The following is a 25,378-nucleotide window of genomic DNA, read 5'->3' as shown; positions in this document are numbered from 1 at the left end:
AAACTCCCTGAAATGTGTATAGTGTGAACACTGAATCCTCAGCACCAGCTGTTGCTGTCTACAAATCCATTTCTGAAAACTACTGTACTTGCAGTTGTAGACATAGCTAATGTAGTCCTACAAGTATAATGAAAATTAGGGTGTTGGGACAAGAAAGACAGCAGAACAAGTGCTGTCACTGAAGAAAGGTTTATAACTCATCACCCTCTCTAGTCTGAGGTAGCAAATGACTGGCCTGTCACCACATGTGTTGCTCAAGGAGGCAATAGGATATGCTGTGTCTTCCTTATGGAAACAGCTGAGAGTTACAAACAGAATTTGGGAATACCGTTAGTGGAACTTTAAAAACAAAACAAAACAAAAAAAATTACAAAGCAAGATGAGTGATTCTAATCAAAATCTGTGTTCTGAGACTACCTAGGGATAAAACCCCAGTTCACAAGACTAACGGAAAACATTGTTCTGTAGAGGGGACCTTTAGAAATGCATACTAATATGAAGACAACAGTAGAATTATCTTGTTTCTCTTTTAGTGTATGTTTATCCCATAGCATTTTATGTAATTTAAATCTGTGTGCAGTCGTGCCTGTCAGCAGAAAAATTATTTGAAGACTACTGTAGTCAATGCACTGGATGAGAAAAATTCATAATAGGCTAAATGGCTCATGACAACAGCTAATCAAAAAAGCATGTGATCATTGGGTCATGAATGTCAAAGATTGTGGGTTTTTTTCATTACAAAGTGAAGTTACAAAGAGCTACCTCTAAGAAACATGGAAATTAATCACTCATTAATCTTTTCAAGCCAGTTTTCGTGGCCTAATTCAGTACATGAAAAACAGGGAAAAATTAATGGTCTTTGACCACTTCCAATGTAGAATGGAGAAACTTGAAACAAAAGAAAGTCAAAAATTACAAAAAAAATATTTTATTTCAAGTTTTTCTGACAGCGTTTGGTGAAAAGTTATGTAAAAATGAATTTACAGTCTCTGTATAGTATACTGCTTGCTCTACTTTAAGTAGCAGTTACAGAAATAAAGAAAAAAACTCTAATGAGCTGCCCTATGCATACAGATGCATGCAAAATTGTAGACAAGACAAAACAAGAGAAATCACGAGAAGAATTACACTGTCCTTTAAAATAGTGTGAGATTTCTGCATCTATAGGACTGTTCTCTCATATTAAAGTACATAGCTTCACAGCATATTCTGTAGATAACTTGGCAATGTAAAACAAACGAGTGACCATGTCTAGCACTCAGGTGCTTCAGCTTGCATTTGACAACGAGCCAGCTGTCACACTTCAGGAAGGGAATCTTCCACACGTGTTGCTTTGAGAGAGTAAGGTGCATCCTTTGCAGATAAGTTTAAATTCATTCTGTATGTGAGTACAGTCTAGGGAGAAGACAATGTAAAACTGAATAATTATTTTGGGTAGTGTTGATATTATATGATACAGAGGGAAAGTTGACGTTGTGCTGCACCTGTCCTAGTATCATTTAGTTAGGTGGCAGAGAAGAACAAATCTTAGGTACTGCGGTGTTCTGAGAACACTAGTGAATCTGGTACTTGTGAGGATAATATAGTTTTTGGTTAGACCACTATTAATACTATTCATTTCCTGAGCAGAAGAAGCAGACAGAAAGTCTGTCTGACTCAGTGTGCTATATGAGATCTTTGTATTGAAAAGACAAATAGCAATAATCAAATTGTGCATAGGTTTGAGATTATTTTTAAGGCTCCTCTGCATTTTTTTAAAACCTTTAAAAAGAAGAGATGAGGAATAATGGAGATCAGTTGTTAGGTAAGGGACACACTTAGAGAAGTACACACAGTACACACTTAGAGAAGTAATCTCCATTTTTTATCAATCCACTTGTGTCTTTTCCTGTCATTGTTCAGCTGAAATCTTACAGCTTGAGAGACAAACTTGTGACTCAAGAATATTTGTGTGGCTTTGCTGTTGAAATATTACAACTCGCTCCACAGTGAGGTGATTCAGTTCTATTTGTAATGGCAAATGCTGATTATAACTGTATACGAAAACCCTCTATGGGCCCTTTGCCCAACTTTTTACAAGGCAATGTTCCACTCACTGAGACAGTTCCAATATAGCAGCTAGCAATAGCAGTGCACTGGAAAACACATAATAAGGCTCTTTTCCGCGGTGTATGTCATCTGTGCTGGCTTTCCATGAGCTACTTGTTCAAGGCTTAACTGGCAAAATTATGGGACAGCCTAGATGAAAAAACTTTTAGTTTCAGAATATGAGATACACATAAAATGTAGATGCCTATGTTCAAAGGAGTAATTCTCCCAACTCCCTCCCTGTCTCCACAGTACCTGCGTTTTGCCACTAAAATTATAGGGCACCAGAAGTTCTGCTTCTCTATATTGCTGGAAATGTTTCAGTAATACCCCTGATTTCCATCAGGACACATTAACTAGGTGATCTGCTGGTATATTTTCCATGGGACTAAATCTGTAAGATGTGGTAGATCTCTCCAGCTGCACACCTTATAGATTATTGTACTCTCTGTGGTAGTATTACTCCCCACAGAACTGCAGGCTTCACTGGTACATTTGCCAAAGCAAGAGTAGCTGTGCTGTAGCACTACTGTGCTGACAGAACACAGCCTATATAACAAAAACTAATGTTGATCCTTAGCATTGAAACTATTTCTAATGGTAATTTAGTTGGTTTTTTTCCTAGATTTTAAGCAATTAAATATATTGCCCAAGACTCCATTTATTAAATTCGAGTAGCACTGACCAAACTGTAATAGTAAATATGGGGACCCGGTATGTTTATTGGACATTTGGAACATTCTTGTGTTCACCAACTCTCTAAATTATCTACACAGATGCTCATTTAAGCTTTGAAAATGTTAGAGAAATGTATTTGATAACACTTAGATGGGTTGGATTAGAGTGCAATTTGTTAAAAAGCCTAGATCATGCCATCTTCTTCTGTAGATTCACCTTCATTATTGTTTGTGGTGTTTTTGTTGCTCCCCGGTAGTGGAATATATTTTTATTACAGTGTCACGGTAATAATATTATGATGGTGAGCAATGCAAAGAACTATCATGCCACAGAAGGGGACAAGCTTTCTAGAAAAAATAACATTATGATAGTACTGCACAATGTCAACCAGTTGAAAAGTGTATGACTGGTTTTCTTCAACTTCATGGTTTACCTTCCATTGTCAACATACTGAAGTAAATAATTGGAGGAACATGAACTTCAGATTAACTCAACCAGACTGATGATCAGTCTAGTATTATTAATAATATTAATAAATAAATTAATAATATAATTATTATTATATTTCTAATCATCCCATGATTGTTGTGTGGTCTTCCTCTAATGAGAGATCATGGAAGTTGTATAAATAGGTTGCATTTCCTCAATGCAGTTTATAGTTTATGGCACATCTAAACTTTAGAGAACAGTATCATTGTTAACCAGGCACTTTCTTAGCATCTTAAAGACTATGTTTTATATGCATAAGTCAAACTATTCCAAGGTAACTGCAATTTGTTATTAGCCATACCATGCAGCACAAGTAGTTTCACGGTTCCTTTCTCTGTTATATTTTGGAAATACTTCTGGGTAAAGAGAATTACTTTGAAATATTTCTTACTTCCACTATGTGCAAAGAGGTTTATGGGTTTCAACTGAAATATTTTGTGGGGTGGAAGTATGGATTATGAAGTTTTAAAAACTGGTGTTCCAAAGTTGTGTGACTTTCCCACCTACACAGAATATTACATGTATGCATTTTATATATACTTTATACTATGCATGAAATATAAAGATAGCTGCATACCCATCTCAGAAGTTGGGAAACGTTTTTCTTTAAATTATTTTCTACTCTTTTGGAAAATTCACAACGTACTTTTTATGAATCTGCCTTGGGCATCCAGCATGATGTGAGTAGGTTAACATTAGTACCAGAGTATTTTGCTCATGACTTCTTTCAGGAGTTGAGCTTTCTTTGTTTTCTAAACCTGCACTGTGCCCATGGTGCTTCTTTGCTATGTATAATTTTTTGTGTTGCATGACAGTTAAATACTGGAGAAAATTTTTGGATAAGTTTACAACATATCAATTTTTCACAAGTAAACCAGAGTGATTTGGATATTTTAGGAAGTTTTGCCATGTAGGGATTTGTATTTAACAGTTGTTGTCATTGTCTAATTGACCAGGTCGGTCACAATTTCAGTTTCCCAGTGATGGGCTGCGTATTCCCATGAAATCAAGCCTTACTCAACAGAATGTAGTATATAAAACAATTAAATACGTCTAGGTCAAATACATGTACTTTGGCAAGTTCTTCTTATTTAAATAATGTATTTTTGTTTTATCATTAGAGTGCAGTTAAGGTGATTTCTTCATATTTCATAGTCTAATTGCCATATTAAGTGGTTTGATATTGCTGAGTATGTGTAAGCTCTGTCAGCAGGACTTAAATCCTGATTTAACCAAAATGTGTTTAGTAGGAGTGAGCCTGTATATCGGAGTTAGACTTAAGACTGTTGGTATTTAAGCTTGTAAAGAAGAGATAAGAATATTTTTCATATTTAGCCTCTAAGTTCTAAAGTTGTCTGTAGACTGCACACAGTATGCTTCAAATTCTCAGCTTTTCTTTGGTTTACATTTTTGAAGTAATCAGAGTATGAGAAATCTGTGCAGCAGGGAATCTGTTAGATTCATTTTTTAAAAGTGAATATGTTAAATACCTTTGGTATAAGTTTATATTCAAAGCAATGCTTTGTATGGGAAATGTAGTTGGCAAGTATTTTTATGTGTGCCTGTTAATTTGAATGCGTGATGCTGATCTGTTTTTTGTCCTAGCTGACGGTTATTATAGCCTAATGGGTGCAACCCTGCACTAATGATCCTTGTGTATATAAATTCTTCTTCTTGTGAGCAGACACCATAGGCCACATAAAAATGTTTGCCTCAATTTCCCTGCAAAAAAGGATCTCAGAAACCAGACTTGGCCAAGTAACAGATTTTTTAAAGGTAGAGGAACCCAATAAAATTACCAGCTTTTCACAGCATGAGTCTACTTCCTTTTGACATATTGTGAGGTGTAGGTGAAATATTCTAACTAAACTGACAGTGTAAGGAAGACAGCTAACTAGAGAGCAAGATGAAAGTAAAAACCACCAATGATGATTGATATTGTAATAGCTATTAATTGTTTTGGAGCCTCTTTTGTAGATTTATGATACTTCACCTATAGTACTTACACTTATATAAGTCTTGATATAATGAGATTTAATGCAGTAAAGTATTATAGTTAAATTCACTGTATCAGGAAGAGCATTTTGAAAAACTTACCAAGGTTCATATTAATTTTGATAATGTTAATATACGTATGATTAAAAGTGGGGTTTTTTTTCCACAGTATAATTAAAAAGCTTTTGTTCCTTTAAGTAGAAAGCAAAATAATTACTTTCTTTGATCTAGTGTAATGGGGTTTTATTCAGCTGCTCAAATTCAAGTTAATTTTTTCAACATACCTTGAATGTATTGCTCAGGCCATATTTTTAGAATAAGAATACTGAGGCACCTGTGAATTCAGCGATTTCTTCCAGCTTTTCAAAATGAATACTTCTTCTCAAAAAGATGGACCAATCTTCATAAAATTTGCATTTTCTGTTCCAAATGTGTATGGCATTAAGTTCAGTCAGTTTGAGTGAAAAAAATAGAGGACAAAGGTATTAAAATACATAAAGATGAAATAAAGGAGGCTATGTAGATTTTGGCAGTACTTCTGGCTTCTTTGGAATGTGTCTCTACATACATTGGCATCCTAAGATGTCCGGTTATCATTAAATTGAGTAATATGGCCAGATTTTTAACTGCAGGTTGTCTGCATGGACATTGCCAATTTTAGCAGTACAAGCTGTAAATCAGAAAATATATTCTTGGTACTTTTGTACAATCACATACTTGTTCAAAGAAAGAAAATAGCACATTATATATCTGATAACACTGATTGTTATTAATTCTGTTAAAAATGTGATTTATGGGGTTGTATTTTGTTGATCTCAGACACTTTTTGTTTATCTTGTCACTTCAGAATGATGATTTGTTAGAACTGATGTTGAGTACAGAAACATGGATAATAGAGCATTAAAAACTACTTTGCAATTCTGGGGCCTTTTTGGTGACAAATATCTGGCTAAAAATTTCAGTTAGATTTAAAACTCTTAATATTCTCATTTAAGTGCTCTTTTTATTAAACCACTTCCTGTCATCATAATAGTTCTGTACCTAAAAAATTGACTATTAGTTGCATACTTTGCATTTCTAGTACAAGTTTGATTTGTCTCCAATAAGTTGGTTTTTTTACATACCTCTTGACAAACAAATTTCAGCTTGTAAGCAGATTTCAGAATATTCTAAAATAGGAATTTTAAAACACAAGGGAAGCTTCTGAACTCAATTAAATATTTAAAAATCTTAACAATTAAATATATTGGACTGTGAAACCAGTTTTCCAAGAGATTTTCCAGTCTCTTAGGTTCTTCTGAAATAGCATTGAATAATACAGAAGATAGTGCAACTCTTGAAACTGTGTTACAGGAGACATCTCTTAAATGCAATCCCTAATGATTTTTCTTTATACAAAGATTTTTGTCAGTCTCATTTGTTCAGGCTTTAAATTTGGTTACACGCTTGAGCTTTTTTTGAATCTTTGCAATAGGACAAAAGTAGATGGAGATACTGCTTTTTTTCACTGATACTCTTTTCTCTATAATTCTTTACTTCTGACCAAGGTGTAATGTCAACAGACAGAATCATAATTGACAGGCAGAATTTTAAAGCATTCTAAATGTCACTGGACCTTTTAATAAAATTAATTAGCCTGCCACAGGGAAAATTTACTAGCCTGCTGGTAAATTTCACAATGTAAAATCATGGGGTAGGTGGTAGAGCAGGCGAAAGCTTATTACTTTTAAATAATTATTTAAAGATGTGTGCCTTGCCCCTTTTAAACATGGATTGAAAATACAGCAAGAGCTTTTAAAATCTTCTAAATTCAGAAGTAGTCAAATTTTCTTTGAAGAAATATAATGAAATTAAAATTAGAAGTTATCAGGTATTAGCTAATGATGAGTCAGTGGTTACGTGGAAAATTGGTAGAGGCCTTAAGCTTGATTTTTTGGGGATTAATGTTCTCAGTAATATTTAAACATAAGTCACGAGTTTAAATATTGTGCCCAGTCCCATTATGGATCTTGAGGAAAAGCTGGTTTCAAAAAATTTAAACATCCAAATTTATTTCCATTCCATTGTGCATCTCTTAGCTTCCTGGAATTTAACATTAGAGTGCATTAGAAAGCACAATGAAAGCACAAACCATTTAGTTTTCAGAAGAGTACCAGTACTTGCCTAAATTGTAATGGGATTTTCAAATGTTGGAAGCAGTTGGTGTCGTATTCCAAACATAGTAACATCTGAAACTAAGATACAAAAGATTTTGAGACTTTTCATTTTTGGTAATGAGGCATAATTAATCTTCAAAGAGTGTACTTCATGTGTTTCTGTGTGATACTGAAGAGTATTTATCTGGAAATTGTTATGTGGGTAGTTTTTTAGTGGATAAAGCTAACTTAAACAAGAGACTGCTGAAGGTAATTTAAAAACTGAAGCACAATCTTTTGAGCTTCCAAATTTACAAAGTACACAATTGGTATTTTTTACACAATTTGTACTCAAATTTGCAAAGTACACAATCGGCTGAGTACTTGACTGGTCATATCTTTGACTGCTGAGTGTATTAGAGGGGGACAGTAACACTTTATTCTCCTAAGACATTGATTTTATAGAATGTTTTTCTGTGAGTGACGTGAAGTTAGAAGAAAAATTAAACACTGAAAATAGTCAAATACTAACTTGATACAATCTATCCTTTAGCTAGGTTAGAACCCTTTAGTACACTTCTCAGAACAAAGAATTGAACTCTTAAGTATGTTTTCTAGCATCTAATTTGTGTTTGTATTCTATACAGCTATACTGTGTGTTGATGACTCTGTAGTAGACCTGGAAACACTGGAAGCACTGTATGAAAATGTAAGTAAAGATGGGGTAAAGATGTAGTTAATCACCATAGTACTTCAGACACAGAATATATAAAGTTCTATTTTATGTTTTAATTTTAGACTACAGACCTTATGTAGAAAAATTCTTTAGGGAATTTAACACTAATAAAATAGCTACCATAGGGTGACATATGGAATGAAGGTGCTGGAATGTATGGAGCTTACAATTGGCAGTAGCACAGGTGAGAGCCTCTGGGTAAGAATTAAGGGACAAACAAATAATGTGGATGTCATCATGGGAGTCTACTATGGACCTGTTGTCCAGGACAATGATGCCAACAAATTATTCTGTGAGGAACTAAGGTCAACTGCCCTTGTTCTTGTGGGACACTTCAACCTGCCAGATGTTAACTGAGAGTTTCACACAGCTGGGACAAACAGGTCCAGAAGATTGCTGAAACACCTGTATAATAACTTCATGGTACAGGTAGTAAGGGAGCTGACCAGCAGAGATGCCCTCCTTGATTTGTTTCTTGTTAACAGAGAAGGTTTTGTGAGTGAAGTGGTGATTGGTCTTGACCACAGCATGGCCACAGTGACCACAAAGCAATTGAGTGAATTTAGGTGAATCGAGTGAATGAATTTAAAATCTCTGTTGACAGGAGGCTAAGTGCCAACAAAACCTCAACCCTGGACAATGAGAGCAGACTTCAGGCTGCTCAGGGAACTAGTGAGTAAGGTCAACTGGGAAAAATGCTTTTGAAGGTGCTCTGGTCCATCAGTGCTGTTCACTTTTTAAATATCACCTGTTTAAGGGCACAGGAGCGGGCAGTTTCCAAAATGTCAGATATCAGGCAGACTAGGCAGAAGACTCTCTTGGCTGAACAGGGATCTTCTTTTGGAGCTAAGTCAAAAAAAAAAAGGTGTATGCCCAGTAGAGGCAAACTCATGGGGGAGGAATATAGAGAAGCTACTCACTGTTGTAGTGAGAAAATTCATGCAGCCAAAACTCAGTTGGAGTTGAAGCTGCCAGAAATGTGGGGACAATAAAAAGAGTTTTTTAGAATATGTTAATAGTAAAAGGCAGTGCATAAATAACATCAACCTGTTAGAGGATGAGGATGGTCACCTCACAAACAGGAACAGAGAGAGGGCAGAGGTGTTTGACACTTTCTTCGCCTCTGTTTTACACAGTGATGGGCCAAGGGGGTTCCTGTGCCCTGAGCTGGAGGACTAGGACTGCGAGAATGATCAGCTTCCAATTGACCCTGAAATTGTGTGGGATCTGCTTCTGCAGCTGGATCCCTGCAAATCTGGGACATGATGGGATTCATCATCAAGAATCCTCAAAGAGCTGGCTGGTATAATCATGAGGCCTCTCTTGATGATTTTTGAATAGAGTGGGGAACCTGGAGATGTCGCAGTTGACTGGAAGCTGGCTAACGCTTTCCCAGTTTTCAAGAAGAGCAAGAAGCATGACCCTGGAAATTATAGGCCTGTCAGTCCCACTTCAGTGCATGGTAAAATTATGGAGAAGATTGTCATGAGAGGTATTGAAAAACACCTGAAGGATAGCACAGTTATTGGTCACAGCCAGCATGGCTTCAGGAGAGGACAGTCTTGCTTATCAAACATAATTTCCTTTTATGGCTGGGGAACCCACCTAGATGACCACAGCTGAGTCAGGGGACGTTTAGATTAGATATAAAGGAAAAGGTTTTTCACCCACAGGGTAGCACTGGAACAGAGTCTTTATGGAGGTGGTCATAACACCACGCCTGCCAGAGTTCCAGAAGAGTTTGGCATGTGCTCTCAGGCACGTGGTGTGATTCTTGAGGCTGTCCCCTGCAGAACCAGGAGTTGGATTTCGATGATCCTTGTAGGTCCCTTCCAACTCAGAATATTCTAGGAACAGATAAAAAGACACATTGAGATTCTTATTTCTCTTACTGATTTAGTTTTTAAATGTCGGAAGTTTTAAAAAGTGGAGTGCCTTTGGAATCAGATTAAAATGCAACAAAAGATATAACACCTATCAGTGTTCTTTCCTGAACTGCCAAAAAAATACTGTCCTCACTTAAGGCCTTTTTTGTGCTACTGAGCTGAATTTTTCTCATCAGGCTCCTGGATTGTTGTAGTTATCTCAGGTTGCTGTGTAGATTAAGGATATAACATTCATGAACTGTGTGACTCTGAAGTTACTTGAAAGACTACATTTACACTGGACTGTGGAGATATCAGAGATGCCTTCCTGAACTAAACTTTGTGAAGCATCCTGTAGCAATATTTGCAGTGCTGTGTTCCGCAAGGATGCTCTGCTCCATGGCCCTTGCTAGTAAATGGCATGCAAGGCAATGAAGCAATTTATCATGGATCTTTATGCCTCACTCTTTTGCACAGTTGTTGTTTGCAAGCAAACAAATAAAGTAGTAATTTATTAATTTCTTATTAATTAGTAACTAATTACTTTGTATTGATTCACTCAGAGAGCACAAAAGGATGAACTGGAGAAAATCAAGCAATATTATCAGACTTCAAAAGAGGAGGAACTGAAGCTTCTGGATAAACCAGAGCAGTAAGATTTATTTTTTTCATAATATTTTATCATTATATAATACAGTCTTCCGATGATATGTTGAAAGCAATTTTGATACATGATTTTTAGTAAGTAATTATAAACTTTTTTGTGTATTTCAAGGCATGATGTAAACTTCACCTTTATCACATAACTTTTTTCAGAGATGACAGATTTTACTACATCAGCCTGGACCACCAGAGCTGATGAAATATGTAACCTTGAATCAGTAAGAATTTCTGTTCCCATTCACACATTTGTAAAAGGCTTATCCTTCCATTAGAGTGTTTAGGGCTAAATTAGCATGTCATAAAGCAGGGCCAGACTGATTTTTGTTGGTAATTATTTGAAAGAGCTGTATGAACAGAGGGTTTTGGTGAGTCCTCTGACAAAGACACAGTGTACACTCACTGGTTCCACCGTTCTACTCCTGGGACTGTTGTGGCCAGTGACAACTGTTGGGATAAAAAACTTAAGTGTTACTCCTTCTGTTGTAATGCACCTTAAACCAGTGTGAAAGAATCCTCAAGAATCCACGGACTATTATATTTATCATATAATCCTGAATTTTATTTTAGAGTATACATTTGATCTAGATTTTGGCCTATCAGTAGCATTTGTCTACTACTACTTCACTACTTTTCCCTTTGGTACTCTTTAACTCTCTTCTTCTGATCTTCCTGCACTGAGGCCTCTTTGTCATCATTTCTCTTTCCATCTTGACTTGTCTTTGATGTAAGAAAGGATAGAGAGGGGAATAACTGAAATAGCAGAGATAGTATATGATTGTTTGATGTTGGAAGTATTACATTTTCGTACCTTTTTCCCATTAAAATGTTAGTGCTGAAGAACAAATAATTTTTTTCTATTTTTCCTAACATAAGCAGCTAAATACTCATTTGTGACTGCCCACTAGGGAATAGGCTAGTGTTAGGAGATAAGGCTATTATCTTGTTCGAATAAGAGTAACTATTGTTCTTTAGTAAGACTTAAGAGAACAAATATTTGTAAAGCGTATATACTAGCTTGTTTTTGCATCCCATTTCCATGGCTTTCATTGCATTGGCTTGGGGCATAAGAATACATTGTGTGACTAGCTGATGTTTTCCAGAGCTTGAATCTTTGGCAGTCTGTTTGCTGTATGTCCGAGTTAAATAAATATGAATGCATTTTGTCTCCTGGAGAATACAAATCTTGTAGACCTCTAGAGCTATCAGAGGTTGTCCTTTTTTTGCAATTTATGTTGGAGAGAGGTTAATCCTAATTAAATATAAACTTGGATTTATGCTATCAGTGTTCCATAAGTAAAAGTAAACCGTAAATAAAGCAGTTATGTCTAGTGGTTTGGAGTGAAGTAGCAGTGTCAAAGGCAAAAGCTATTTTTTATCAATTATTACTCTATATGTTCTCTCTGAAAGTGTTAATTACCCCATTTTTACCCTATTATTAAACTACATAGGTTAAGAAAATTAGCCTTTTTAAGTGTAGCTAAAGGGGGAAACAATTTGCTTTATACACTTATGTAAATTTTGTTGTACCTTCAAAATAATGTCCTTTCTGAAAACTCAGTAGATCAGGTGCCACTGATTTTGTTGTCTGAATCAGCCTCTAACTCAACCTAAACGCAGAACTGGAGAGTTTTTTGAACTCTACTATGCATATTAATTCCATAAAACGTTAAAGACAGAAGAATGCTAAATTTGCATATATGATTAAATATATACTACAGGGCATATGCATCATTTATTTTCTTTATGAGGATCAGAACAAAAGTGTAAACTAAACCATTTATCAAGTGGTTGCAAATACTAACAGTAGGCATTCATATAATGAAACCATTGATGTGTATTCACTGAACTCTAAAGGAAACCATTATGTGCTTGGATTACCAGACAAATAAAAAGCTTTAGTGGTATCACTGATGTTCTCCTGCACGTGTGATTGTGATTTGTCTTGCTCTCATGTTAAATTTGGCACAAACTGTAAGTATGACAGCAACATAACAATACCCCCTAAATTATGTTTCCTGATAATAGTTGTTAAATGCTAATATTCATTACCATGATAAAGATTTATATGCAAAATTGGCCACAATTTGGGGCTTTACTAACAGGATACAGATGCTTTAGCTGGTTTCCTAGACCCATTTTAGTTGTAGAACATTCTCTGTAAAGTACTTTCTAGTGTGAAAAAGGTAGTAATGAAGGAAGTAGTGGCAAAATAAGGTACTGAGCTTTCCTGTTTTGTATGTAGTTTGATTCAGGACGTACAGAGCAATTCATAATTGCTGTCCAAGTAATGCATTTTGCTTCTCTTTGAAGACAGCTTTCCTTGGACTTCAGTTTAAATCCTGCTGGCTTACTTAGAAGCACGTCTAAAAAAAAAAAATTGTTTCTAAATTTTGTATTCTTCAAGTGTGGATAAATGTGATCTGAAAATTACTTTACCTCTGTAGAACCAGGCTGCTCTGTCTATAATTTGCAAGAATGTTCTCTTACACTAACAACATGGCAATTTGCATGGCTTGAAAATTCTCTCAAGACCTTTACTACAAAATTCTGGTAGGATAAGAGTTCTTAAGTAAATGCATTTTTTATTTACGGTTTCTGAAAGAAAGGAGTACAATGGACCTCACAGAGATGAACAACATATTCTCTGAGTATATTTTAGGCCATAAGAAGTGTGGTAATGAGAAACTCATCCAGAAGCTATGTCACACTCACATCATCATTACTTTAAGTCTTAATCCTACTTTCCTCAGACTAAAATTGCAAAAATGCCTGAACTAAGAATATTCTTTTCTCTCCTAAAGTTTTGTCCACCTGAATTGGTGGTTTATCTGTGATAACCCTAGGTTCATGTTATGACTTTTTGTTTAGTAAGTACATTTGTAGTCACTAAGATTCCTTTTTGTGATGGATTTCAGTTATAAGTGTTCTGTCTGGATATTAACTTTGAATGCTTTGAATTCCAAAATCTGGAGATACCTTCTTTTTACGCTGATGTTCTTTTAACTCTTGGCACAATTACTCTATTCTGATGGGCAACCATGTGGGAGATAGTTCTCTTTCCATGGGAAGGCAAGAATATGTGTCATTTGACTTTTTAAATTTAAACTTTTTAATTGTGTGTATGTTAGAACTTTAATGGAGCAGTTTGTTTTTTCTTTCTTTTGTTTCTCTCACACAAAGTGCAAAATACACTCTTTTTTTTTTTTCCTGGCAATACCGTTCATTCCCAATAGGAAGCATTTTTATTAATACCAGCTTGACATTTCTTTTTTCCCACTGCTTAAGTATAAGAGTCAAGCCAGGCCTCCCTGATCTTCTCTCACAACAGATTTTTTCATCAGGCAAGAAAGAAAAAAGAAGGAAAAAAATGGTATTCCAATTAAAACACCAACCACAGGTGGATTGTGCTGATTTTTTAGACAGTCACTATCTATTCAACAATGCCTTGCATACATGAGAAATGTATAAAGCAGATTTAAATGCATTGATCTCATTTATTATAGAAAAGAAATAATTTGGAGAAATCAGATGTATTGGCTTAAATAATGTAAATAAATTTAAGAAGAATTCAAACTAATAAATTGAATACTGAATTTTCTATAATTCAGTGAGATAGAAAAATCTTTATGGCCCTGCATTAAGGTGATCTAAGGATATCTGTTGACAGGAGACTAGAAGAATGTTTCTAAAATGATATTGGAGAGAAAGGCAACTTTTTTCTGGATTTCAAGAAAGCATATGTGTCACTGAAATCCTAGACTGAAAACCCAAAAGCAAATTATTGTTATTTTAATACATTGTTATTATAAGAAATGCTAAAACTTCATGTATTATTTAGCCAAACTCTTACATTTTAAATTGATGAAGGGAAAAGGGAGGAATTACTCATGCCTTTGGGATGCTTTCATTTTGTAAGATCTGGAGTTGTTGAATATACCTCTATTTTTTTTCATTTACCAAAGAGTTAAAAGAAGAAAAACTAGAATAGACTCATGAAGAAAATTTTTATATGTGGATAGGTATAGAGAAGGTAAAGACTTAGTAACTATTCTGAATAGTGACTGAAGACAGATACTCTCAGAGCTAAAAACACAGCTAGGTACATTGCCATAAAACATTGGAAAACGTGGTGGAAATTAGTAAAAGAGAATTGATGCTGAGAATCAGAATAAATTTTTTGGCAGACATTTTTGAAATAAACTTGTAGGAGTATATTGAGTTCTGTATTTCTGGACACATTTTTAAGGGAAGCAAAAAGACGTAAATTGAAAGAGTACATAGTATTTTTCTAACTTTTCATTTTTTTGTTCTTTAACCAATGATTTAGGTTTGAGGTTCTTCTATTTATTACTATACAGCTATGATAGTTAATGGATTGATATGATAACGATTAATGTTGTGTATTTTTTTGTGATATTAACAGGATTTTTAGCACATTCTTAGCAGAAATAACAATTTTCAATTCTGTCAGACTTGATTCAAAGTAGGAAAGATTACATGTATATTTCATGATACTGCAGATTTCATTCATTATGTACCCCAGAGACAAAAACTATAAAGATTCATGAGTAGTCCCTTCTTCCCCACAGATTTTTATACGAATTATCTCAGATCCCCAACTTTGCAGAACGAGCTCAGTGTATTATCTTTCAGTCAGTTTTCTCTGAAGGGATAACATCAGTGCACCGGAAAGTAGATATCATAACTCGTGCTTCCAAGGTAAGTCCTCATGAAAACTAAATTAAAACTTAAATATATATTAGAGTTTGTATGCCTCTTTTTTACCATAAGAGATGAACCATAAATCTGCTTATTACCTTTTCAGGAAAATAAAAATATATTAAATGTATAACTGCTTATTGAACAAAAGGAAGAGGGAAAAGGGGAGTGAATTGCATGTGATTCCCTATGTATTACATAGAAATTAATTTTTATTTGAATGGTAGATTTTTATTACCTTGCATATTAAGTATGTAATAGATAATCCTCATAAACAAGAAATTAAATATCAGACAAGCTTAATACAGGGCCTTGCAAACTTTCTTTTTTTTGCATACCACTGTTGATAACAGTAGATGCTTGTCATCTATTAATTTCTGTTAACCCTGGTACAGCAGACTTTTTTAGTGTCTGACAAAGCTGTGCCAAATATTTCTATGCTATGAAAGACTAAAGATTGTCAAATTATAACAAAATATGAGAAGTAGAATGAGAATTGAGAGAAGGTCTAACATCTTAGCCTGAACAGTTAATTTTATTTTTTTCCAGTTTGAAGATTAGCTTTTGATTAGCTTTGCTTCCACAAAACACACATGCTCTACCTCTTTGGATTTGCTGTCAATAAAAATAGTTATTTGGTGTTTCCTTTCCAAAGGAGACATAAATAAGGAATCAGTGTTGTATGAGATAGGGAAAGTTGTATTACCCTCAGTTCACTTCTCAGGAGTTTACACTGCAATTGATTTATCCAGTGTATAAGGCTACGAAGTTAAGAATTAGTCCTATGGCCTTAGATTCTCATTCGTCACGACAGGTGTCTTTATGTGTAACTGAAAATAATTTACTAGTTCTGCACTGTGTTTCTAGAATTGTTTTCTGTTTTAAGGCATAGTAATTAGTTAGCCCTGTTATATCTGCATGAAGTATGGATCCAGGAGTGTGAATTTTAGAGTAACATGACCAGTGAGAAGCAGACTGAATGACAGTCTAAGTCTAACCTAGTGACAGCAAAAGTAGCACATTTGACTGTACTTTATGCAAACAGATGATAAACTACCTCATCTGTAAGATGTTTAAAGACTAATAAGAATGTTTATTAATCTTCTTCCATTAATTTTTTTGTCATCAACATAGTATATGATGCCATATAATTTGTTTCATATAGATTAATTAAACATAGTATCTTAGGGAGATACAGTCTAATAAATATTTCTCTCAGTCTTGATTATTGTATTAGCTTCAGTTTCCCTTATGTACCAAGGTAAAAGCAGACAAGAAACAAAACCTTTAGCAAAAATAATTTTTAAAAAGACTATCTTATATTAGCAATTAGAATTTTTTTGCCAGGGGAAGTTACAGACCAGTATCTATTTTCCAGGCTTTGCTGAACATGACAAGTGTAAAGGAAATTTTGGGTTTGATTTTGGCTTTTGGAAATTATATGAATGGCGGGAATAGGACCCGCGGTCAAGCTGATGGATTTGGTTTGGAAATACTCCCCAAACTAAAGGATGTCAAAAGCAGAGTAAGTAGTAACTTTTAATTAAAGATAATTTTCCTCAAGTAATCGTCATCTGTTCAAAAGTTAATCTTTTATTTCTTATCATTCTTGTTTGAAAAAGCAAGCAATTGTAAAATTGTAAAATTTTCGGGTTTTATCTCCCAGCTTTTCACCTTCTTCTGCATATGTGCATGTTTCCACAATCTCTTAATTTCTCCTATTCAGTAATGCTAGGATAATTATCTTATCTGAGAAAGAATTTCCGTGTGTCTCTTTTACTAGCAGGGAGTTGAGTAGGGTAGAGAGAAACCCGAGAGCATAAACTACTGAAATCTTGTCCAGTAAATGTTCCCATTCTTTTTTTGTGCTCTTAATTTGCTGCAGCTCTGTGTAAGTAAAAATGTTTAAAAAATCAGGTTCAAAAACAAAATATCAGTAAAGGTTCAGTGTAGCGTATACACTAACAAATTATTTATAAGGGATATAAATTCAAAACATGTAGGATTTTATTAATCTTCAAAGAGGTGTCAGACCCAGCAAGATATTTTTGGCCTTTTTTTTTTAATTGTCTGTTAAATGGATGTAGGACACGAATTTTGAATGGCATGCATGAGAAAATGCTTATAAAAGGCAGTAAATTATTTTGTCAAAAACTGAGAACCACTAGCTGGTTTTTGATTAGTCATGCTAGGATCAAAGTCAGGATCAAACTCTAGACACCCTTTGAGATGAGGTTACTTTGTTTCTTATTTCAGTAGGGCTGAGGATGAGGTGTTAGATTAGACCCCACATGGATATAGAAAGCAGCGAAGAATGGGAGATATTTTCTGCTGATATTGGTACATATTTGTAGGGTGAGAAAAAAAATCTCTTCTTTCGTGTTCTTCTTCCTTTCTTACGTGAAGTGCTTTCTTTACTATAAGAAAGATAGATTTTAAGTTTTTGTTCCTGATTATGCTTCATGTACAGAAGAATGCATTTGTGAGACATGCAGGGTCAGGAAAGTGTTATATCTAGGGATCTTTTTGTTTTACTTTTGAATATCATCATTAATGGAGTGTGAAAACACATTTAATGAATTGTTCAGTGATCAACTGTATTAATGAAAGCTTTTTGAATGGATTTGCGTCCTTTATCTTCTAAAAGCATTGAGGTACTGGAGCATACCCAAAGAGCAATGAAGCTGATGTCAGTTCTGGAGCACAAGTCTTATGTAATAAGGTGCAGCTGAGGAAGCTGGGGTTGTTTATCCTGGAGAAAGGGCTCAGGGGAGACCTTATTACTCTCTACAATTAACTGAAAAGAGATTCTAGCCGGGGGAGGTTGGTCTCTTCTCCCAAGTAACAAGTGATAGGATGAGAGGAAACAGTCTGAAGTTGAGCCAGAGAAGGTTTACATTACTGATTTTACATTTTACTGGATTTTACATTACTGAAAGGGTTATTGGGCATTGGAACAGGCTGCCCAGGGAAGTGGTGGAATGATCATCCCTGTAAATGTGGCACTTAGGAACGTGGTCTAATGATGGACTTGGCAGTGCTGAGTTTACGGTTAGACTCAACAATTATAGAGGTACTTTCCAACCTAAACGACTCTGTTTCTAATTCTTACTTTCCTCTTCATTGTGATGGTTCAGCTGTTCCATACGACCACTTTTCTTCCAGTCCTACTCCATGAACAAGACACAGGTACAAGCTGCAGCTAAACTAAAACCTGGCCAAGTTTCCCATTACTCAGGTGTTTGTTGTTGGACTGGCTACCTTGAAGGAGAAAGTAAAACAACTGGGCTTTACTTGACTTTTCTCAATAGAAGTAATGGTTTTAGTCTTACTCTTTCATCTACCCGTAAACTTCATAGAACTTTGTTATCTCTGGGATTTTCTGTGTGGCTGAATTTAGCCAGCTTGTTCCAAAGTGCATTATGAAAAGTAGTCACTGATGTGCCATGTAATTGAATAAGACTTGTTCCTTAGCAAAACAAGATTTAAAAAAAAATATCATATTTACAGTTTCCTAGTAGCAAAAATAAGTATATTATTAGTTTAGATCAGTCTCCAAAATGTGAAAAAACAAAGGATCCAGCTGCTACAGGCAGACATGAAACCTCAGAGATAATTGCTAGACCATATTTGCAAGGAGAAAAAATGCAGGGTCTTATATATTTGAACATTAAGATATTCTTCCTGTGTCCCATTACTCCCTTTTTGTGAATTGCCAGCAAGCAATATTATGTCTAAGTAAGCTGAATTCCATGAACTAAGGTAAAAACTCATTTTTAAATATATCTTATAATAATCACATAAAAGTAATTTGTTGTCATGTGAGCTTAGGAAGTTATTTTTTATTGAGGTTTTTTTGACCTGCCAGCAGTGTCTTCTAAAACCATTATACATGCAGAGTGGCTCTGTCTGCATGACAGCAGTGACTTACTTAGAAGAATTTTGCTGGTGCATGATATTAATAAAATATAATGTGCTGCAGGCTCTGACATAAACGAGGCAGCTCTGTACAGGAAGTCAGACATTGTTCACATAGAAGTGTTTCTCCTGATACCTGTCAATGTAGAATATGAAAACACATCCAAAAAATTTCAAAGACATTCCAGATATAATTCCCTATATGATGATTCTTTTATGTTGCTGAATGGTACCCTGTAATGTTTAACTTTTCCTTTGTTCATCTGGACTATGCTGACCCAATGACATGTAACAAAATAAAATATTGTGTACAGTTGTGTGCAGGAACATGGAAATGGTGATTCCATAAAGTGAGAATTAAAATTCATATGGTAACAGGGTATGAAATGTACTTCTTAGTTACATGCTGTCTGATTTCATATTTGGAATAAAATATGAAAAGTATCTCTTTCAGATCTACATTATAGGTGATTGAGAGTAGAGGGAGCAAGAAATTCAGTTCATCTTAATATATCTGAGATGACTTTAATATTGATACTAAGTTGAAGAGTAATATTATTAAATAGTATTATTATTTGAGTTAATATTATTATTCAGTAATGCCTTGTATTATTAAATAAAATATAGGGACAGTTTCTCCCGGTGCATGTATTTTTGCCTGGTATCTAGAACCAAAAGAAACTCTAGATCCAGTGGTGGTACAGTCAAGCCAATATTGTAAAAGACAGATTTTTTTTTTTTTGGTCAGTAATGCTAAGGCTGAAAATTTGGGGAGTCCTATTTCTTATAGCAATATAAAATAATACTACATTTATTTTGAAATAGAGTACATTTTCACTTGCATCAGTGTAAATCCTACATTATTAAGAATTTTTTCTTTTTCCTAGGATAGTGGTATTAATCTTGTGGATTATGTCGTCATATATTACCTACGCCATTGTGATAAGGTAAAAGATTCATTTGCTGTATCAGTCTTTCCAAAAGTAGGTTTCTTTAACAGATTGTAAAAGGATTCATATTAGCTTTTTTGAAATCTGAACACAATGCCTCCAATGGAAAACCAAAATCCTTTTTTTTTGCTTTCCTATGATAGTTGTGTACCTCAATAGGTGTGAAATTTGCTTTGAAAAATTTTACACCGCAGGCAATTGCCTGTGACTGTTGCAGATTGGACAGGTGGTCACTCCAGCCCTGTCTTATTACGTAGGGGTCACTGCAACATTGTAAAAGTTCCTGTGCTGTCATTATGTTGGAAGACAGAAGCATGATTTCGCTCTTTTGACAGAATGCAAGGACAGCTTGGTATTTTAAGATAGGTGAGTCAGTTGATGGGGATGAAGTTAGGGATTGAAATGTAGGAGGAGATGTGGCTGCTGCTTTTGAGTGAGTTACAATTATGAAGATTTTGGTACTAGCAGTGGCCAAATTTATTAAATAGAATATTTGAACTATTGTATTTTAAATTAAAATGTCACTATTAATTGATTATAAGTATGTGATGACTTACTTTTTCTTCCTTTTTTTTGAAAATTCTTACATAAAGTGGTTGGATTGATGAGTTAGTAGACATGAGATATGTAGATCTGTACTACTGTTCTTTGTTTGTTTGTATTTCTTTCCTTTTTGTTGTGTTTTGAGTTTATTTTTGTTGGTTTGGGTTTGGGGTTTTGGGGGGTTTGATTTTTCTTTTGCTTTTTAATCAGTTTACTTAAATATATGATATTTAATATTTCTGCAGAATTTTTACTATACTGTAATTTTTCTTCAAGGAATTTTGGAAAATAAAACAGTTTATCATTCTTGGGAGAAAATTAACACAGTGTAATTGTCATCCATTACACTTCTCCCAAAAAATGTTCATATCTTTATAATAATAAAATTATTTTTTCCCTGTTCCAAAAAACAATTCTCCAACCTGGAAGTTTTCCTTTGTTATAGACTTGAAATCTGTGCACAGGTATATGCATGTTCTAAACTCATTAGTATATGCTTTTATACATATTTTACTTGTTAAACTTCCGCTGGAGATGCTGTTTGAACCTTTTCAGAGGTTTGTGGGTTTTCTTTGGTTGGGGTTTTTTGTTTGGTTTGGGGTTTTTGTTTGTTTCTTTTTGTAGTCGTTAGTTTTGTTTTACTTACATATTTTTTTATTACTTTGCTAAAAATAAGGTATATACTTAGGAGTTTCATACAGACATTAACACATGTCTGTATTTAGCCACATAAATCTTCAAATGTATATTTTTATCTGTTTATAGTATTTCAGGCAATATATAAATATAGTTTTCAATTTATGCTTATAAAGCATGTGTATCTTTAATGAATTGGGAGAGAGTAAAACCACAAACTTTTGGCATAAGAACACTTCTTACATTAAAATAGGCATTCCTGTTATCTGTTTTTAAGAAACTTCTAATCCCTTATCTAAACCTTTATTGACATGAACTGAAATGTTGTCAGGTCAGTTTTGTTTCAAAGTTTAAATTGAGCACAGTTTGCTTTACAACATCTAAAAGGAAGTTTCAATACTCAGAATGGTCGGTATTTAATCTTGAATGAGATATATGTTGTTTTAACAAGAATGATTTAAAATATGCTGGTTTTGTAGTTTTATAACACTGTTTCATAGATGAGAATTTAAGTAAAAAGTAATTTATTTCACTGCAAATGCTTTCAATTTTCATAGTGGCCTGTTTGTTTGTTTGTTTGTTTGTTTAGGAAGCAGGAACAGACAAGAGCATTTTTCCTTTACCAGAACCACAAGATTTTTTCCAGGCCTCCCAAGTTAAATTTGAAGACCTAATAAAAGACTTAAGGAAACTGAAGAGAGATCTAGAAGGTAACTGGGAACTCTCACATTTGTTCTGCAAACAACAAAGTGCCATTTAAAATGTGATCTTTATGAGGTTTTCTTATTGCTAATTAGATTTATAGTGTTGATTCATTTAGAGTTTTTACACTGTGGCACAAATTACTCACATAAATTAGAAAGAAAAAAAAATTAAACTCATGACTTAATAAAAATGAAAGTAGCCATTCTGAAAAGTAATTTTACTTTTTACAATTGAAAGGCCCCTAAAGAAATCTTTCTAAATATTTCTTTAGTTATGTGTGAATTTTCCTCTGACTTCTCCAGAACTATGTGTTTAACTGTGGATATCTGTTAGCTCCATAACATAAATACTTTCTTCAGTACTTGTATAACAGCAATTTAAAAGCTACAAGAAAGAGTTGAATACTATTAATGTAGAAATAAAATACAGCTTGCCAAGGCACAGCAAAGGGAAATGGAAAGGTCCAATTCAAAATATTTTTACCCTGGGACATAAAATAAACATTTAAAAATGTTTATTAAAAAGAGGGGCTCAGAAACCCAAGTCATCTATCAATCAGGGTACCGAGTGGAAATAAAGTAGGAAGGGTTGTTCTTTTAAGTATTCCAAGCAGTTTCCTTTTTATTCTGTTCTACACATGACTTTCTAAAATAAATTCAGCAAATGATGACTGAATATTTTAAGCCTGTCTTTCTTTGTTACAAAGAAGTTGCTACTTCTACTTACAACAGTTGTGTGTAGAAAATGGAGTTTAGGGAGAGAATCTATATAAAAGCGTATAAAAACTTTTACATTTACATCTCTGCATCAGAACGGAAGAGTCCTTTTAGAATCAGAGTTGAACACGATGATTATTTTTTCAATGAAAGGCGATGAAAACCCTTACAAAATAGTTTATCCTTACAGTTAGAAATTGCTGGATTAGGTCACTGCCGTCTTTAAGATAGTTTCAAAGGTTAACAGTGGTAGGAAAGTATCAGTTGTTGTTTGTTCGACCCGGGCATAAGTGAGTGCTCTATCTCCTCTCATCGCTTGGCCCTGTAAGCCCCATGGCCTGCCCTCTTCTGAGCTAGTTTTTGCAGAAACATGATATGTGTTTGATCTTGTACTTTTTCAGCATGTAGTCCTGCTGTCATGCATCTTAGTCATGCAGGATCTGCATTCAGGCTGTGACATTCATATCATATTTGTTCTTCATTGCAAAGAAACAGGCAGCGAGTAGGAAAAGCTAGACACTTTAACTCTTAAAATAAAACCTCAAGCTTTCTTGTATTCACTGGTTTATGATTTATAGAACAAATTTTTGTAGCTATTTTTAGCAAATCTTGAAAAATTGCTATGTTGAGGTTGTTTTCATAATTCTTCTTTCAAAAGATGTATTTGAAACCCAGCCAAAGCAATTAACATATAAAGTTAATGACAGCACAGATTTGAAATGAAGAAGGTTTTGGAAGTGCTTTCAGATGTTGGTATTTTATCACTCAGAAATACGCAACAGAATTCTGACAAACATTCCTGTGATTAGTTTCTCTTACATTTAAACAAAGAAACAATCACGCATATAAAAATGTATCTCTTTCAAACATTCCCTTTTGAATTTTTTTCTTCAGTTAATACTCTAGTTAATTTTTAAATCAAAATTTTAATTGAAGAGGTTATAATTTTAACACGTACAACAAAGATTTGATGAGTCTCTGTAGTTTATTGTAGCCATTAAAAAGTTGTGGCTGCTGGCAGAATACCAGTGAAAGTCTAAAGCTGAAACAGATGTGAAAAGCAGAAACCAAGTCCAGAGAAGCGTCGGGCCCAGCTATCCAGACAGGCGCGGCCCTTCAGATGTAAATAATTTGAACAATATTAACTGGGGCTGCCTGTGTTATAGGGTACATTGGATTTATTTCGCAGTTTGTTGGCTAAGGTAGGCTTAAGCAGATTACACTGGAAGTAGGATGAGACAAAGGTAATGAAAAAAAAGAGGGGTTTTCTTGTGTGTCATTAGGGAATGAATTAATATTACTGTTAGTGACTTACCTTTTTCTCTGAGATTTGTATAGAATGATTAAAAAAAAAAAGGTAAAGATCACCTCTTGCAACTGGCAGTTTTGATAGACACCTTTCATAATAGTTGTCATTTAGTATTTAAAAATATATTTTGCTAGTTTATCAAGACATGAATTTATCTTTTTAGCATGGATATAAAAGATAGAGTTATCGTGAGTGGCATCTCTTAATGATGTAAAGCTCTGGTTTGAAATACCTAGACTCTGTGGAACCAAAAGTTTAAATCTAGATGAAGCATAAACACTTTCATCCTTTTCAGATAAACAGATTGAGTTCCATACAATTGTCTATTTTTATGTCTTCAGATTAGACTTTAAAGGGACAGACTAACTTTAGTTTAAAGGGCTTAGACTAAAGTTTGACTCAAGAATTCAAACAAATTTTTGGAGAACCTTAATCCAACAGGTTTTTAACGTGTATTCCAGAACAAGCTTTGTACTCATAAGCGTTTTAGGTTAAAAAGAATGAGAAACAAAAATATGCATTTAATATAGGCTTTTAAGGGGAAAGAAGTAAAAGAGAATTCAATATTAAACACTGAAATTAAAATTTTAGAGTGAAATCTGGTTCCACTTTAATAGCATAGGAAAAAGAAATGTTTTCTGTAAGTTCAGGTTTTCACTCCAGGTCTGGATAGCTGCTGTATTTCCGAGGTTTTAAAATACTACACAGTATCATTAGCAGATACATTTATTCATTTAACAGGTGTTAACTTTCCAATCGGTATAGTTATGGAAAAACCTTTTTCTTTGTTTAAGATTGTAAGGCATCTTATTCCTTGTCTAGGGCAATGACTTCCACTCCTTTCTTTCCCTGGGACCAAAATGATTCCCTTTCCAATTTGCACAATGCCACTTGGTGGTCTTGGTATTGATATTCTTCTGGAATAAGCAAAGAATATTTGAATTGTAAATCGTAAGATTTTCAGAAAGAAAGACACTTCACCAAAGTTTGATAGACTTTTATAAGTTTTACCATGAACCTTTTAATAATCTCTGTCCAAAGTTGAATAATTTTAATTATTCAAAATCAGTTGTACTGTAGATGCTCCCATCTGTCACACTCATTCCTCTTCTTTGCAATGCAGTTCATAAAATTTTTAAATGCTGCTCTATTACTCAAAAGAAAGCAGTATGTCTTGTATCATTTAGTGTAATGTTCATTATAACTTTTTAGTATTCTTGACCTTAACAACCA

General features: G+C 34.3%; 1 protein-coding gene across 6 annotated transcripts in view; it reads left to right on the top strand.

Moving 5' to 3' along the window:
* FMN1 (formin 1) overlaps positions 1–25,378 on the top strand; it is a 186,406-nt gene that overhangs the window by 114,285 nt on the left and 46,743 nt on the right. For all 6 annotated transcript variants that reach the window (XM_050335930.1, XM_050335931.1, XM_050335932.1 and 3 more), the window contains 6 exons: positions 8,033–8,094; positions 10,550–10,638; positions 15,239–15,368; positions 16,747–16,893; positions 20,174–20,233; positions 22,005–22,125. In XM_050335930.1, coding sequence (XP_050191887.1) covers positions 8,033–8,094; positions 10,550–10,638; positions 15,239–15,368; positions 16,747–16,893; positions 20,174–20,233; positions 22,005–22,125 — 609 coding nt within the window. The remainder of the gene's footprint in view (positions 1–8,032; positions 8,095–10,549; positions 10,639–15,238; positions 15,369–16,746; positions 16,894–20,173; positions 20,234–22,004; positions 22,126–25,378) is intronic.

The sequence above is a fragment of the Myiozetetes cayanensis genome, unplaced genomic scaffold (genome assembly GCF_022539395.1).
Source record: "Myiozetetes cayanensis isolate MyiCay16 unplaced genomic scaffold, myiCay2020 scf6-25, whole genome shotgun sequence".
NCBI lineage: Eukaryota > Metazoa > Chordata > Aves > Passeriformes > Tyrannidae > Myiozetetes > Myiozetetes cayanensis.
This window is presented reverse-complemented; position numbering and strand designations above follow the sequence as displayed.